General features: G+C 35.4%; 1 protein-coding gene and 1 long non-coding RNA gene across 4 annotated transcripts in view; one reads left to right on the top strand and one right to left on the bottom strand.

Annotated features, from left to right (window-relative positions):
• The first annotated feature begins 8515 nt into the window (after positions 1 to 8515).
• Positions 8516 to 15283, top strand: LOC308624880. Its single transcript, XR_014017011.1, has 2 exons — positions 8516 to 13364; positions 13583 to 15283. It is a non-coding gene; the product is annotated as an uncharacterized lncRNA (long non-coding RNA).
• Positions 14913 to 16643, bottom strand: part of P4HA1 (prolyl 4-hydroxylase subunit alpha 1) — an 89754-nt gene continuing 88023 nt past the window's right edge. For all 3 annotated transcript variants that reach the window (XM_081248483.1, XM_081248482.1, XM_081248484.1), the window contains exon 15: positions 14913 to 16013. In XM_081248483.1, the coding sequence (XP_081104609.1) occupies positions 15943 to 16013 (71 nt within the window). In that variant the 3' untranslated portion in view covers positions 14913 to 15942. The remainder of the gene's footprint in view (positions 16014 to 16643) is intronic.

The following is a 16643-nucleotide window of genomic DNA, read 5'->3' as shown; positions in this document are numbered from 1 at the left end:
CTATATTCAATCATATAATCTGCAAATAATGAGAATTTTTTTTCCTTTTTATCATAATTTCTTTCCTTGGCCAAGCCTTGTAACTGCTATGTTATAAGCAGTTGTGTCTAATTTAAGCAAAAAGATTATTTAAAATGATATGAATTAGGTCACTAAAACTACAGAGGTAGGAGATGCTGAGCTTGGATGCTACATAGCAAGGAAAAATGCTGCCACTCAATATTTATGAAACTCTGCCATAGAAGGGCCAGATGGTCTAGTTGCCACCACCATGAAGCTTGCAAAAAGATCCAGTTTTAGCATGTCAAGTGTGTTTGTGTGGTAAAACATATCTGGATTCCTACAGACAGGAAGTCTTAAAAATATTGTAGCTTTCAGTCTATTTACTATAGCAAAATAAGAATTTAAACAGGTAGAGTGAGTCTTTCTAAACTATCTGCCACGTACCTCTTTTCTTTTTCTTGTTATATTTACCAGAACCTTGACACCATTTTGAATGTAAGAAGTACTAGCAAGCATTTGACCTTACTTGTTGTATTAAGTGAAATTCTTAAAAACAAATTTTATAATCAAGTATGATATTTATTAGAAGTTTATAGTAGATACAGATAATCAGATTAAGGAGGTTCCCTTCTACTTCCAGTTTCCAAGTTTTTATTTTTTTTAATCATGTATGGATGACAAACACCTTCCCCAACAATTAATATTACCTTTATTAAGGCTGTGGATTCAATTAGCAGATTTTATTTTATTTTTATTTTTTAATTTTATTGGAGTATAGTTGATTTATAATGTTATGTTAGTTTCAGGTGTACAGCAAAGTGATTCAGTTATACATATGCATATATTCATTCTTTTTCAGATTCTTTTCCCATATTGGTTATTCCAGAATACTGAGTATAGTTCTTTGTGCTATACATTAGGTCCTTGTTGGTTATCTATTTTAGGTCCTTGTTGGTTATCTATTTTATATATAGTAGTGTGTGTATGTTAATTACAAGCTCCAAATTTATCCCCCCTCTCCACGTTTCCTCTTTGGTAACCATAAGTTTGTTTTCAAAATCTGTGAGTCTGTTTCTGTTTTGTAAATGAGTTCATTTATATCATTTTTAAAAACTAGATTCCACATATGAATGAAATCATATGATATTTGTCTTTCTCTGTCTGACTTACCTCACTTAGTATGATAATCTCTTAGGTCCATCCATGTTGCTGTAAATGGCATTATTTTGTTCTTTTTATGGCTGAGTAATATTGCATTGTATATATGTACCACATCTTCTTTATCCATTCCTCTGTTGATGGACATTTAGGTTGCTTCCATGTCTTGGCTATTGTAAATAGTGATGCAATGAACATTGGGGTGCATGTATGTTTTCAAATTATGCTTTTCTGCAGATATATGTCCAGTAGTGGGATTGCTGGACCATATGGTATTTCTACATTTAGGGTTTTTTTTCAAGTCTCTTTTTAAAAAAATTATTTATTTTATTTATTTTATTTTTGGCTGTGTTGGGTCTTCATTGCTGCACGCAGGCTTTCTCTAGTTGCGGTGAGCAGGGGCTACTCTTCGTTGCAGTGTGTGGGCTCCTCACTGTGGTGGCTTCTCTCGTTGCAGAGCATAGGCTCTAGGAACGCAGGCTCAGTAGTTGTGGCTCAAGGGCTCTAGAGCACAGGCTTGGTAGTTGTGGCTCATGGGCTTAGTTGCTCTGTAGCATGTGGGATCTTCCCAGACCAGGGCTCGAACCCGTGTCCCCTGCATTGGCAGGCAGATTCTTAACCACTGTGCCACCAGGGAAGCCCTATTTTTAGTTTTGTAAGGAACCTCCATACTGTTCTCCATAGTGGCTGTACCAATTTACATCCCACCAACAGTGTAGGAGGGTTCTCTTTTCTCCACACCCTCTCCAGCATTTATTGTTTGTAGACTTTTTGATGATGACCATTCTGTCTGGTGTGAGGTGATACCTCATTGTCATTCTGATTTGCATTTCTCTGATAATTAGTGATGTTGAACATCTTTTCATGTGCTTTTTGGCCATCAGATTTTAAAAATATTGAACCATCTTTACATTCTTGGGATAATGTGGTAATTTTTTAAATTATTAATTCAATTTCTTTACTTGAAATGGGGCTATCCAGACTGTTTCTTCTTGGGTAAATTTTGGTAATTTTTCTCTTTCAAGAAATTTGTCAATTTCAATAAATAAAATAAATTTGTCAATAAATTGTCTTATTTTTGATATAAAGATGTTCATAATATTCCATTATCATTTTTTTTGATGTGGACCATTTTTAAAGTCTTTATTGAATTTGTTACAATATTGCTTCTGCTTTATGTTTTGTTTTTTTGGCCCTGAGGCATGTGGGATCTTAGCTCCCTGACCAGGGATTGAACACTCACCCCCTGCATTGGAAGGTGAAGTCTTAGCAACTGGACCACCAGGGAAGTCCCTCCATTATCCTTTTAATGCTTGTAAAAGCTGTAGTGATGTCCCTTTTTTGATGGCTGATATTGGTAATTTGTTTCTTTTCTCTTGGCTCTTTATCAGTCTAAAGATTTATCAATTTTTATTGATGGATTTAAGAAAATAGCTTTTGGTTTCACTGAATTTCTCTATGGTTTGTCTATTTTCCTTTCATTTATTTTTGCTCTTAGTTTTCTTCTTACTTTTGGTTTAATTTGTTCTTTTTTTCTAGTCTTTAAAAGAAAACACTTTTATTGAAACAATCCACATACCATACAAGTGAACAACTTAAAATGTACTATTTAATGACTTCAGGTATATTCAAAGAATTGTGTTTTCATCATCACAATCAACTTAAGAACACTTTCATTAACCCAAAAAGAAACCTAATGCCATCACTCCCTAATTTCCCCACCCCAGGCAACCACTAATCTGCTTTCTTTTTTAGATTTGTCTATTCTGGACATTCATATATATGGAATCATACAATATGCAGTCCTCGGTAATCAATTTATTTCGCTTAGTATATTTTTAGGGTTCATCCATCTTGTAGCATGTATCACTACTTCATTTTTTTAAAAAAAACCTATTTCCTATTTATTTATTTATTTTTGACTGCATTGGGTCTTTGCTGCTGTGCGTGGGCTTGCTCTAGTTGCATCGAGCAGGGACTACTCTTCATTGTGATGCGTGGGCTTCTCACTGCAGTGGTTTCTCTTGTTGCAGAGCACAGGCTCTAGGCATGCAAGCTTCCGTAGTCGCAGCACCCGAGCTCAGTAGTTGTGGCTCGCAGGCTCAAAAGCACAGGCGCACGGGTTTAGTTGCTCCGTGACGTGTGGGATCTTCCCGGACCAGGGATCAAACCTGTGTCCCCTGCATTGGCAGGCGTATTCTTAACCACTGCACCACCAGAGAAACTACTTCATTTTTTTATTGCTGAGTAATATTCCCCATTGTATAGCTTTTCCAGCTTCTTAAAGTGGAAACCAGGTTATTAATTTTTGGACCTTTCTTCTTTCTAATGTAGTAGACATTTGGTGCTGTAAACTTGCATCTAAGCACGAATTATTTCCATCATATTTACTAAATGTTTTCTCTATTTTTCTAATTGAATACATTTATTTTATTATTACATTTTTTTTGGTTTTTATAATGCGTTTAATGTTCCAAGAAAAAAAGGAATAGGATGAAGAACATGATATCTGATGAATACATCTAGCAGGCTGAACTGTTATACAACCTGAAGATTTTAAAGACAAGCTCTTCAAACCAGCACTTCATCAAAATGAGTACATTTCTTTCAGCTGTTCTTGATCAAGTGACTTAGATCAGGGTTTCTCAACCTTGGCACTACTGACACTCGGGACTAATAATTTTTTTTTTGAGATGTAACTCACATAACATTATATTAGTTTCAGGTGTATAATGTAATCATTCAATACTTATATATATTGCAAAATGATTACCACAGTAAATCATTAACATCCATCACCACACAGAGTTACACTTTTTCCATGTGACTTCTTTATCTTATAACTAGAAGTTTGTACTTCCTGACCTCCTTCACCTATTTTGACCCCCACCCCCATCCCTCACCTTTGGAAACCACTAACTCTGTCCTCTGTATCTATGTAGGTATGTTCTTGTTTTATCTTTCTAGATTCCACATATAAGTAAGATCATATAGTAGTTATCTTTCTCTGACTTATTTCACTTGACATAACATCCTGAAATCCATCTCTGGTGTCACAAATGGCAAAATTTACTTTTTTATGGATGATTAATATTCTATTGTGTGTATATATCACATTTTCTTTCTCCATTCATCCACTGATGGACACTTAGGTTGTTTTCATGTTCAGTGCTGCAAAGAATGTGAATGAAAGGTGCCTATATGAGGCACATGAGGGTGCCTATATCTTTTCGAGTTAGTGCTTTCATTTCCTGCAGATAAATAGCCAGAAGTGGAATTGCTGGATCATATGGTAGTTCTATTTTTAATATTTTGAAGAACCTCCATACTGTTTTCCATAGTAGCTGCACCATAAATACACTAATTAAAAAAATTTTTTTGGTTTTATACTGTAAATTAAAAGTTAAATATTTTTCTGTAGTTGCTGCTATATCCTATGGGTTTGATCATTAGTATTTTCATCATCTTTCATATCTAACTAATTTCCATTCTGGTGTCAGATGTTCATTCTCTAGATTTCTTGGGAAAGTGTCACAGGAACAATATTTTCTGAGTTCTTGCATATTGATAGATTTGTCTGTGCCCTTTGTACTTAAAGGGTAGTTATGCTGTATATAAAACCTTTCATTCACATTTTCTTTCCTTGACTACCTTAAATATATTTTATATCCATTTTCTTCTGGGATAAAGTGTTGCTGTCAACATCTACTAATGATCTAATTCTCTCTCCCTTATAAGTAATGTGGTCCTTTTGCCAAAATGCTCAAAGGAAATTTTTTTGCTCTTTAAAATCTGGTCATTTTACGAGTATGTAATGATGTTGGTCATTCTGAGTTGTTATTCTCTGGTACACAATGTGCTCTTTCAATATATAGTTTTAAATGTTTTTATTTTAAGAAAGTATTGTGTCTGTCCCAGCCTACTGATAGTGATGCTATTGGGTAGGAAAGCCTGAGACACTTGCCTGGGTCCCTATTACTTGTGGGAGCCCCCGCAGACGTTTTCTGGACTGGAGCCAATGTTGTGGCTGGACCAGCCCTTGTGGTTCTTACTATGATTGCATTGAGCACCTCAGCAAAAAACCATCAGGGAACTTTGAAGAACAAGATTACTCAAATATCCTAGAGGGTACACAGCACTACCAAGGGCCACACAGTAGGTCACGGGTAGAGTAGGAGGGAGGGAGCACAGACTTGGTGGTCTGTCTTTATTAAGTTCTGAGGGTGGGGTGCCTGAGATTTTGTGGGTTCACTCTTTATTGGCAAGCTTCAAGTATAAGAGTGGGAATAGGGCATGGGAAGTGAAAAGCAGGTACGCTCAGGTGGTCATTTATCTAGGACACAGGGCTTTCTAAAAGGGAAACTTCATGTGTGGGGCAGCCTGACTCCTTATCTAGTTGTTTTGCTTGTAGCTGTGTCATATAGCTGGCAATATGGTTATTCAAGATGGATGCCTTTGAAATGGATGTCTCAGCACTCAAAAGCTTAATGTCAGGCATACTACAGACAGTTTTCTTGAAATATAACTTTTAAGCATGATTCTTTTTACTTGGTTTTGTTGTTTATTTAGGGATTCCCATTATCTCTGTTAGATCTTCTTTGCTTATTTTCAGTTTCATTTTCTTTTGGATTGTTTTATTAATTTCTTTATTTTAAAAACTGTCATCCTTTTTATCTTTTATTTATCCATTTATCTGCTGATGGACACTTGGACTGCTTCCATCTTTTGGCTCTTCTAAATACTGCTGGTATTAAAGTGAGTGTACAAATAAATCTCTCTCTGAGTCTCTGCTTTCATTACTTTAGGATATATACCCAGAAGAGGAATATATAGTGGCTAAACTATTTTACATTCCCACCAGCGATGTGTGAAGATTCCAATTTCTCCACAGCCTCACCAACACTTGTTACTTTTTATTTTTTGCGATAATAGTCATCTTAAAGAGTGTGAGAGTTTATCTCATTGTGGTTTTGAGTTGCATTTCCCTAGTCATTAGTGATGTTGAGCATCTTTTCATGTGTTGATTAGACATTTGTATTTCTTCTTTGGAGAAATGTCTATTCAAGTCCTTAATCTTTTTTTTTTAATTGGGTTATATTTTGTTGAGTTATGTGGATTTATTTTTAGGCTTTCTATTCTATACTAATTGTCTATGTCTTTATGCCAGTATCACACTATTTTGATTACTGTAGCTTTGTAGTAAGTTTTGAAATCAGGAAGTGTGAGACTTCTATTGTTACTCTTTTTCAAGATTATTTTGGCTATTTAAGGTCCCTTTTGATTCCATATTAATTTTATTTATTTATTTGAAGTATAGTTGATTTACAATGTTGTGTTGATTACTGCTGTACAGCAAAGTGATTCAGTTATACAATATATACATTCTTTTTTTCATATTTTCCATTATGGTTTATCATAGGATTTTGTACATAGTTCTCTGTGCCACACAGTAGTAGGACCTTGCTGCTTATCTCTTCCATATATAAAAGCCTACATGTGCTAACCCCAATGTTCCAATCCATCCCTCCCACAACCCTCTCCCCCTTAACAACCACCAGTCTGTTCTCAATGTCCGTGATTCTGTTTCATAGATAGGTTCATTTGTGCCTATTTTAGATTCCACATATAAGTGATATATGGTATTTGCCTTTCTCTGCCTGACTTCACTTAGTGTGATAATCTCTAGTTGTATCCATGTTGCTGCAAATGGTATTACTTTGTTCTTTTTTATGGCTGAGTAGTATTCCACTGTATATATGTACCACATCTTCTTGATCCATTCATCTGTTGGTGGACATTTGGCTTGTTTCCATGTCTTGGTTATTGTGAATAGTGCTGCTATGAACATAGGGGTGCATGTATCTTTTTGAATTATAGTTTTGTCTGGATATATGCCCAGGAGTGGGATTGCTGGATCATATGGTAATTCTATTTTTAGTTTTCTGAGGAACCTCCATACTGTTTTCCACAGTGGCTGCACCAGCTTACATTCCCACCAACAGTGTAGGAGGGTTCCCTTTTTTCCTCACCCTCTTCAGTATTTGTTATTTGTAGACTCTTTAATGATGGCCATTCTGACTGGTGTGAGGTGGTACCTCATTGTAGTTTTTTTTTTTGAAACTCCAAATTAATTTAAATTCTAAATTTCCCCCCTTTCTGAGCTTGAGCCTACTTCAGGCTGGAAAACTAGCAGCAGTTTCTGACCCCTCTGGGTTGGGTCGAGGAGAGGTAGAATGGGGTAGAGAGCAGTGACCGGTGCTGCTGTAATTGGGCCACCATGTGGCAACAGTTGTCTGTGGAGGTGGTGTGCACAAGGGGGGCCTTTCTGTTCATTGTAGTTTTGACTTGCATTTGTCTAATAATTAGCAATGTTGAGCATCTTTTCATGTGCCTATTGGCATCTTTATGTTTTCTTTGGAGAAATGTCTATTTAAATCTGCCCATTTTTGGATAGGGTTATTTTTTTGTTGTTGTTATTGAATTGTATGAGCTGTTTGTGTATTTTGGAAATGAAGCCCTTGTCGAATGCATCATCTGCGAATTATTTTCTTCCATTCTGTGAGTTGTCTTTTCATTTTGCTTATGGTTTCCTTTGCTGTGCAAAAGCTTGTAAGTTTAAGTCCCATTTGTTTATTTTCATTTTTATTTCTATTGCCTTGGGAGACTGACCTAAGAAAACATTGGTATGATTTACGTCAGAGAATGTTTTGCCTGTGTTCTCTTCTAGGCGTTTTATGGTGTTGTGCCTTATGTTTAAGTCTTTAAGCCATTTTGAGTTTATTTTTGTGCATGGTGAGAGGGTGTATTCTAACTTCATTGATTTACATGTGGCTGTCCAACTTTCCCAGCACCACTTGCTGAAGAGACTGTCTTTTCCCCATTGTATATTCTTGCCTCCTTTGTCAAAGATTAATTGACTGTAGGTGTGGGGGGTTTATTTCAGGGCTCTCTCTCTATTCTGTTCCATTGATCTGTATGTCTGTTTTTGTGCCAGTACCACGCTGTTTGGATTACTGTAGATTTGTAGTATCTTCTGAAGTCTGGGAGGGTTATGCCTCTGGCTTTGTTCTTTTTCTTCAGGATTGCTCTGGCGATTCTGTGTCTTTTTTGGTTTATATGAATTTTAGGATTATTTTTTCTAGTTGCATGAAAAAGGTCATGAGTAATTTGATAGGGATTGCATTAAATCTGTAGATTGCTTTGGGTAGTATGGCCATTTTAACAATATTCTTCCAATCCAAAAGCATGAGATATCTTTCCATTTCCTTGAATCATCTTCAAATTCTTCTATTAATGTTTTATAGTTCTTAGCATATAAGTCTTTCACCTCCTTGGTCAGCTTTATTCCTAAGTATTTTATTTTGGGGGGTGTGATTTTAAAAGGTATTGTTTTTTTACATTCCCTTTCTGATATTTCATTGTTGGCATAAAGAAATGCAGCCAATTTCTGTATGTTAATCTTGTATCCTGCTACCTTGCTGAATTCGTTTATCAGTTCTAATAGTTTTTGTGTGGAGTCTTTAGGGTTTTCTACATACAATATCATACCAGCTGTATATAATGATAATTTTACCTCTTCCCTTCCAATTTGGATATCTTTTATTTCTTTTTCTTGTCTGACCGCTGTGGCTAGGACTTCCAATACTATGTTGAATAGAAGAGGTGAGAGTGGGGATCCTTGTCTTGTTCCAGGTTTTATCAGGAAGGATTTCAGCTTTTCACCAGTGAGTATTATATTGGATGTGGATTTGTCATAAATAGCTTTTATTGTCTTGAGATCTGTCCCCTCTATACCCACATATTAATTTTATGATGGGTAAAAAAAATCATTGGGATTTTGATAGGGAATATATTTTCCCATCCTTTTGCTTCCAACTTATGCATGTCTTTAGATATAGTGAGTCTCTTTAAGACAGCATATACTTGGGTCATGTTTTTTATCCATTATGTCAATTTACATCTTTTGATCAGGGAGTTTAATCCATTTACATTTAAAGTAATTACTGCTAGGGATGGCAAAATTACTTTTGCCATTTTTTCTTTATATCTTACAGCTTTTTTTTTTTGTCCCTCATTTCCTCTATTACTGCCTTCTTTTCTGTTCACTTTCTTTGTAATGACACGTTTTGATTACTTGTCATTTCCTTTTGTGTATATTCTATAGATACTTTCTTTGTGGTTAGCACATGGACTACATATAACACCCTAAAGTTATAACAATCTAATCTGAATTAATTCGTTTCTGCAACCCCACACAAAAACTCTACCCCTTTACAGATCCACTCCCCTTTATGTTAATGAAGTCACAAATTCAGCTTTATATATTGTACTCATTAACATATTTATAATTTTTTATGCATTTGTCTTCTAAATCCTCTAGGAAAAAAGAGTGGAGTTGTAACCAAAAATCACAATGTTGATTTTTCTGTTGTTCCATATATTTACCTTTATTAAAGATATTTATATTTTCATATGATTTCCAGTCAATGTCCAGAGTCCTTTTAACTTGAAGCATTTCTTGTAGGGCAGGTCAAGTGGTAATGAACTCCCTCAGCTTTTATTTATCTGGAAATGTCTTAATTTCTCTCTCATTTTTGTAGAATAGATTTACTATGTACTATGATTATAATATGTCTCAGGGTTTTCTCTGAGTTTATCCTACTTGGAATTCTTTAAGCCTCTGGAATTTGTCAATCCATGACTACAAATATGGGAAATAATTGACCATTATTTTTTCAAATGATCTCTCAGAAATTTTCTTTCTTCCTCAGGGATTCACATAATGTATATACTGGGCTGTTTGATGGTGTCATGTAAGTCCCTTTCGCTCTGTTCACTTTTCTTCATTCTTTCTGCTCCTTGGACTTGACTTGATAATTTGAAATGACCTGTCCCCAAGTTTGCTGATTTATTCCTCTGCCTATTTGAACCTGCTGTTGAATCCTTCTAGTGAATTTTTCGATTCACTTATTTTTCAGCTCTAGAATTATTGTTGGTTCTTTTAAACTAATTTCGTATTTTTTATCCTTTTGTTGATATTCTTATTTTGTTCATGTATCATTTTCTGCCTTCTTTTAGCTCTTTGTCTATGTTCTCCTTCAGCTCTTTGAGCATATTTAAAACAGGTGTTTTAAACTCTTAGTTTAGTACATCCAGTGTCTGTGTTTCTTCAGGGATGGTTTCTTCCAATTAATTTTCTCCTTCTGAATGGGAGAAATGTTTTCCTGTTTCTATGTATGCTTTGTGATTTGTGTATGTGTGTGGGGGGTGCTGAAAATTAGGTACTTGAAAGAGTAGCCTCTCCCAGTCTTTGCAGAAGAGCGTATTTTAATCCTTGGGATCAGCATGGGGTTCAAGGTCTTTCCTTGGCATGCATCTTGCCTGGACCTTTGTTGATGCTTTTCTCCATCTCCCCATATACATGCCTGCTTTTTAAAGTCTTGTTTTCCCTAGAAGTCTCATCTCAGCCACTTTTCAGGGCCTTCTATTGTATTCCACCACCTGTAATCTCTTGCATCAGGCTACTCCAGGTCTGTAGTTCCTCTGCAGCTTTAACAAGCAGTGTCTGATGCTTCCCAGGGCTTTTCCCAGCTATACCCTTTTCCTTCTGAGCTCTGAATTAAGTGAAAAAGACCAGTCCACGCAGCTTCCAAACAGATTAAAAGGTTACAAACAAGATCTGCTCTGCTCCTTTTGGTTAAAGATAAGAACTGGGAATGGGGCAGCTACTTCCTCCCACCTGTGCTGTACCAGGTTTGGCGTGAGGCAAGTTTAAGTAAAAACATTGTGAAATGTCCTACCACTTTGAACATGGCTTTTTCTTAACTTGGCTTTCATTTGGTTAATTTAAACCTTTGGCTGTTTTCCAGACCTCTATAAAGTTATTTCATCCAGGCTCTAGTTGCTGGTTTCACGTTTCCATGGGGGAACAAAGGTCTGGAGCTTCCTAGTCCACTAGCTTCCTCTAGAACCAATATTCTTAAATATGTCTTATACCAACAAGAATAAGTCCCATTAAGTTTAAGAACTAGAGGAAATGTTGATCCAAATCTATCACTGTAAGGATAGTATGTTGATTCCTTGATACATTATATGCTAAGCTAATTAATTATTCTGAATTGTTTTCTCCATTATGCCATGACATAAAAAGTCTGCTCCCACTACCCCACCAAGATCCAAACCACAGATATGAAACTCTTTAGTGCTGTTAAAAATGTAGAATCAAACAAAATTTGTACTGTTCTAGAGCAATGCTATTTAAAGCCGGTTCTCAGAGATATAAGGAGCTTGTACCACAATGTAAATAACACATTGCTTTCTTCATCTTGAAAATCTTGCTATGAAAAAAGTCAACTGAACAAAACCATGTAGTTATTGATGTACTGTATTTACATTTTCATGTAATCTCCTTATCTCATTGTGGAACAGTAACAAACCCCATGGCAACTCTTTTGCAAGCCACACTCTAAGTAGGACTGTTTCAGAGCACTTTTAATTATTGCCTTACTTCAACTTTTCCATAGACTATTTTCCTATAGTTGCAGAAGTAAAAAGGGAATGTGGGAAAGATAACACTGATTATTATTATTTTTTTTTGCGGTATGTGGGCCTCTCACTGTTGTGGCCTCTCCCATTGCGGAGCACAGGCTCCGGATGCGCAGGCTCAACGGCCATGGCTCACGGGCCCAACCACTCCGCAGCATGTGGGATCTTCCCAGACCGGGGCACAAACCCGTGTCCCCTGCATCGGCAGGCGGACTCTCAACCACTGCGCCACCAGGGAAGCCCAACACTGATTATTTTTAATAAGAACTTTTTTCCATCTCATGATAAAAAATCTGAAAGGTGTTTCATGTTACAGAGCCTTAACTTTTGTGCCTTTTAAACGTAAAGTAAAAATAGAACATAACTTACTCTATAGGTGAATTTAATTATTTCACCTTCTAAGAGTAAACAACTGTAAGGTTATTTACATAATATGATTTAACCCATGATATTTCCAAACCCATGTAAAACCTACATTGCAATGGAGCTTAATTACGTTTATGACTTTAAGGTAGATATTAAAATAATAATTTTCGCTCTTTGTAGACTTAAATAAGTGAATGCCTTTTCTAGAAGAAATTGACTAAAGATAAAATTCATCTCCCTAAAAAGCCATGAAACGTCAAAGTGTACATCGCTCTACATATTCTCTTTAAAATGTTCTATTCTGAATCTTTTAAAGTGTTTAGCCTAAAACAGATTTGTATTATAAACAAGCCTGTTAGGAATTGGAACAACCAAATGACAAAATTTAAGGATTTTCTTTTTTCAGATGTTAGAGCTCATTTTATCTGTGATTATCTTGTTTCGTACAACTGACTTCAATACAACAGTGCTGCAATGGGAATTCAACAAGGCCTCAAAAAGCAGGATATAGAGACTAGCACTCCTTTTCAGTGGTTCCTTTTATTTAAACTTTTATATTTGATAAGACTGCCTATTTTTTTTTTTTTTTTACAAATTAGTCTTCCTGCATCAAAATGTATATTTAATTGAAGGCTACATTCACACAAAAAGTAAACTTCAAAGTCCTCAAATAAAAGTCAATAAAGCAGGCAGCCAAGAAATTTACTGTTCTACTACAGTTACTTTTGCAAAACTCATTAGTGTGGTAGAATAATATCCAAGGACATTAGGAAATTGGAATATGAAATCTATTTAATTCTGATAAATCTGATAATTTAATAAACAGTACTCTCTAGTGCTGACAATCATTCTTATTTCTCTAAGTTACCCAATACTGCTCCTGCTAAATAACAAACTTTTACCCCAGTGAAGTGCTGCCAAGAGAAGGGATTGGTTCTTGTGCTGCTGGGCATCCAGACTAAGATGTCATTTTTCTTTCTGCTTTCTCCTAGCAATCTCCATTTCATAATTCTGTTTAATCCTTCTCAACTGATTATTTAATCATGATTGGGTATTTGCTGTTGTTGTTATTTTGGTATTACACTGTAAGTTTCGTAATGGCAGCCATCTAGTCATTCAATTGTTTAGGTCATTAGGCCCTACATATGGGTTGTTCATTTTTCAGCTATATGGACTTAAGTGGAAATCTGGCATGGAATTTACATATAACCAGCAACACATGACTCTGTAAGGATATTTAGATTCTTCTCAGCAGCAATAATATATATCTTATATACACACACACATATAAGGTATTATATATATATTTTTTTTTGCAGTACACAGGCCTCTCACTGTTGTGGCCTCTCCCATTGCGGGGCACAGGCTCCGGATGCGCAGGCTCAGCGGCCATGGCTCACGGGCCCAGCCGCTCCACGGCATGTGGGATCTTCTGGGACCGGGGCACGAACCCGCGTCCCCTGCATCGGCAGGCGGACTCTCAACCACTGCGCCACCAGGGAAGCCCAAGGTATTATATTTTTATATCACACATATATAAGGTTTTATATGTGTGTGTGTTTACTGCTTACAACAACTCTTCTCAATCCTTTTATATTGTAGTAACCATTTTATTATAAATTCACCAAAGTACATGGTTGGTTGTGTCTTTCATTACTGCATTTACCATCTAGCTTTCTGAAGAATCTTAAAGTCACTTCGTTATTTTTTTAAATAATCCTACTAGGTTATTACATAGTTATGGCATTTACTTACCCTGCTGATTGAGTATTCTGGTGGATACTTCAGTTAACTTGGTGATACTGGTGATAACTCATGGTTAAAGTTAATGAATGATGAAACTTCCAATCTTAAAGGATGGACACTTAGGGTTGGTGAGGAAACCACAGTTTCCACATTTTCCATGATAGCTCTAGCCCTCATTTATTTTAAAGTTCAGCATAAAAAAAAGGATTGCAAAGTTTTATACTGGAATTTTTTTCTCCTTTTCATTTGGAAAGAAAAATAGTTGGTAATTATGAAACTTGGGAGGGTTCTGTAAGACCTAACACTGACAAGAGTTTACCAATCCCTGTGTGGGGTTTGGGGTTGAATATAATGAAATTTGTAAGATTATGGAATATGTTGTTTCCTTGTGAAGTAGATATTTTTTATTCTACTTTCTAAAACACGTGGCAATTAAGGATTAGTATCCTTTCTTTGAACACCCATTTTATTTCTTCAATTTTGAATTTACATTGCTTCCATCTAAAAAAGATTTTTTAAAAATCTGTGGTCACAAAATCTGATTAGATTAATGAACTTAATTCTCAATATTTCTTACTAAAATACTTGTAGTGGAACAAAGGATAGTTCGGAGAAATAAAGTTCACAGTTCACTTTTTTTAAAAAATGGTAAAGTAATACCCTCTTTCCCAGAGAATTAACCAAATTCTTCCTTATTTAAATACTGCATAAAGGATAAAGAGCCCTTATGTGAACTATGATTCACCATAAGAAATATAAAGGTTAACGGGTCAATTAACATACTTCATTAGGTTCAGAGCTTTCTACTACCATACCATGTATTTGAACAACAGAAAATCTTAAGTAGCATTACTGTAAAAACTCCATAACCATAGTAATAAAGTTGTAAAGCTCCCTTTGAAGGTAACATATTTTGATTGATTAAATATCTGAAAGTTCAAAGAGCCTTAATTTTCTACCATAACAATGTGACTTTAGAGTGAATGAAAATCAGGAGGATAAACCTAAGTCCTAATTCTAAAGAAATAACCTGTTATTGCTATAGCACACATTCACATTTAAATATGAAAAATACCACACAGAAAACGGAAACATTTAAAAAAAAAGATTTAAGATCATAAATAGGTCACTGTTGTCACAACACATTTCAGAATTGAAAAAACAAACATTTTGGCTTTTTAGGAAAAACTCCTTTTTTATCAATTCCCTCATCATTGAAAGGACTTGTACATTTTTAAATTTCCAGTCTCCTAAGGCACGATATTTTTTTAATCCGAATGCCAACATCATCATCCCCTGCTGTAGCTGAAATAAGAGGCAAGGAATTAGCACTAAGAAAAACAGCAAAATTTTTTGGACAAAATCATCAGTCATTTAAGAAAAACAAGAAACAGACTAAGTCATGATCATTTTAGTTAAGAAGGCCCAGTCTTTAATGTAGGACCTTCTGTTAAAAATTTTTTTTTAATCAAAGTATTGTAACTCAAATTTAATTCACCACAGAGGAGCTATGAAAGAAGGGGATTGGTAAAATAAAGCATACTTTAAAAATGACTTGGGAGAAAAAAAAATCAAATTAGAATAGCATATGGAGGGGCAAACATTGTATGGAACCCACTTTACAGGGCTAATTTATTCCTAGTCTTCAGGCAGATCCAGAAGGGAGTTGTTGAGACTAGGTAAACATAATACCTAGGTCCATAATATACGGCATCTGTTCCTTAATCACAGGGACCATTCTAGCCTACCACCCACCAACTGAGATGTACTGAAATACTATAATCAGATGCCTAAATTGTATTTTTTATCCAACCAAAAAAAGTTCTTTAAAACATACCATAAATGTAAAAATTCCTCATTTTTTACCCTGCCTTGCTTTGTCCTCTGTGATACCAACTGAACTTTAAGGTTTCATATGTAAAATGTGGTGTTTTAAGTGTTACTTTTAAAAGAAAAAAACCCCCCACAAAGTTAGCGATTGTCCACAGATGAAACATAGGATGAGGTTCATGACTGAATCAATCATGGAGTGTTAGTCAATTGTAAACTCTTCAAAGTTAAGACTGGGAAATGTGTGTATCAGACACATTAGAGTACAACAGGAGAGAAAGGGAAGTCTGTTTGTCATTCCAATTCCGACAAGGTGCACGGTCTTCGAAATTCCTGTCCACGTTCATGGAGCCATTTATTGGATACTGTGAAAGAAAATAATATATTAATGTCCCCCACTATCTAACTAGTATTTAATTATTAACTCCTAGGAGCCAGGACTATAATGAAGTTTCTACATAGGCTAAAAAAGTTCAAGACCAAAACCAGACAAAGACAGATGCTACTTAGGCTGTTTTTTTAAGAACTTCAGTAAATGCTGGAAATAAAAAAGATTTTATATATATGTATGTACATTTGAGAATCTGTGCATGTGTATTTCCTAAAGTTTCTAATGTTCAATGTAAGAATTGAGATGTAGGTACAGACAGAACAAAACACTGTTTTACCTGTTTGCAAAATACCACTTCTAACACAAAGACATTTTAAAAATGAACACAACTCTATGATTAATCTCTCGTATTATGTACTCAAGATTCCTTTGTTCCAAGATACTGTTTTTTAATATACCCCCAAAGGAATTAATTTCTGTCTCCTTCTCCTATATCATAGAACCCAATCAATGGCATCAACATGTATAAGATATTTAAAGTAGCACTCATTAATTCTTAACTACCTTGTTACCTGTCTTAACCCGTGTATCCAATCTTTTATTCATCAAACCCTGTTGATTTTACTTCTATGATCTCTTCAATCTATTCTTTGCTCTCCAAACC

The sequence above is a fragment of the Mesoplodon bidens genome (genome assembly GCF_964165515.1).
Source record: "Mesoplodon bidens genome assembly, chromosome: 1".
NCBI lineage: Eukaryota > Metazoa > Chordata > Mammalia > Artiodactyla > Ziphiidae > Mesoplodon > Mesoplodon bidens.
This window is presented reverse-complemented; position numbering and strand designations above follow the sequence as displayed.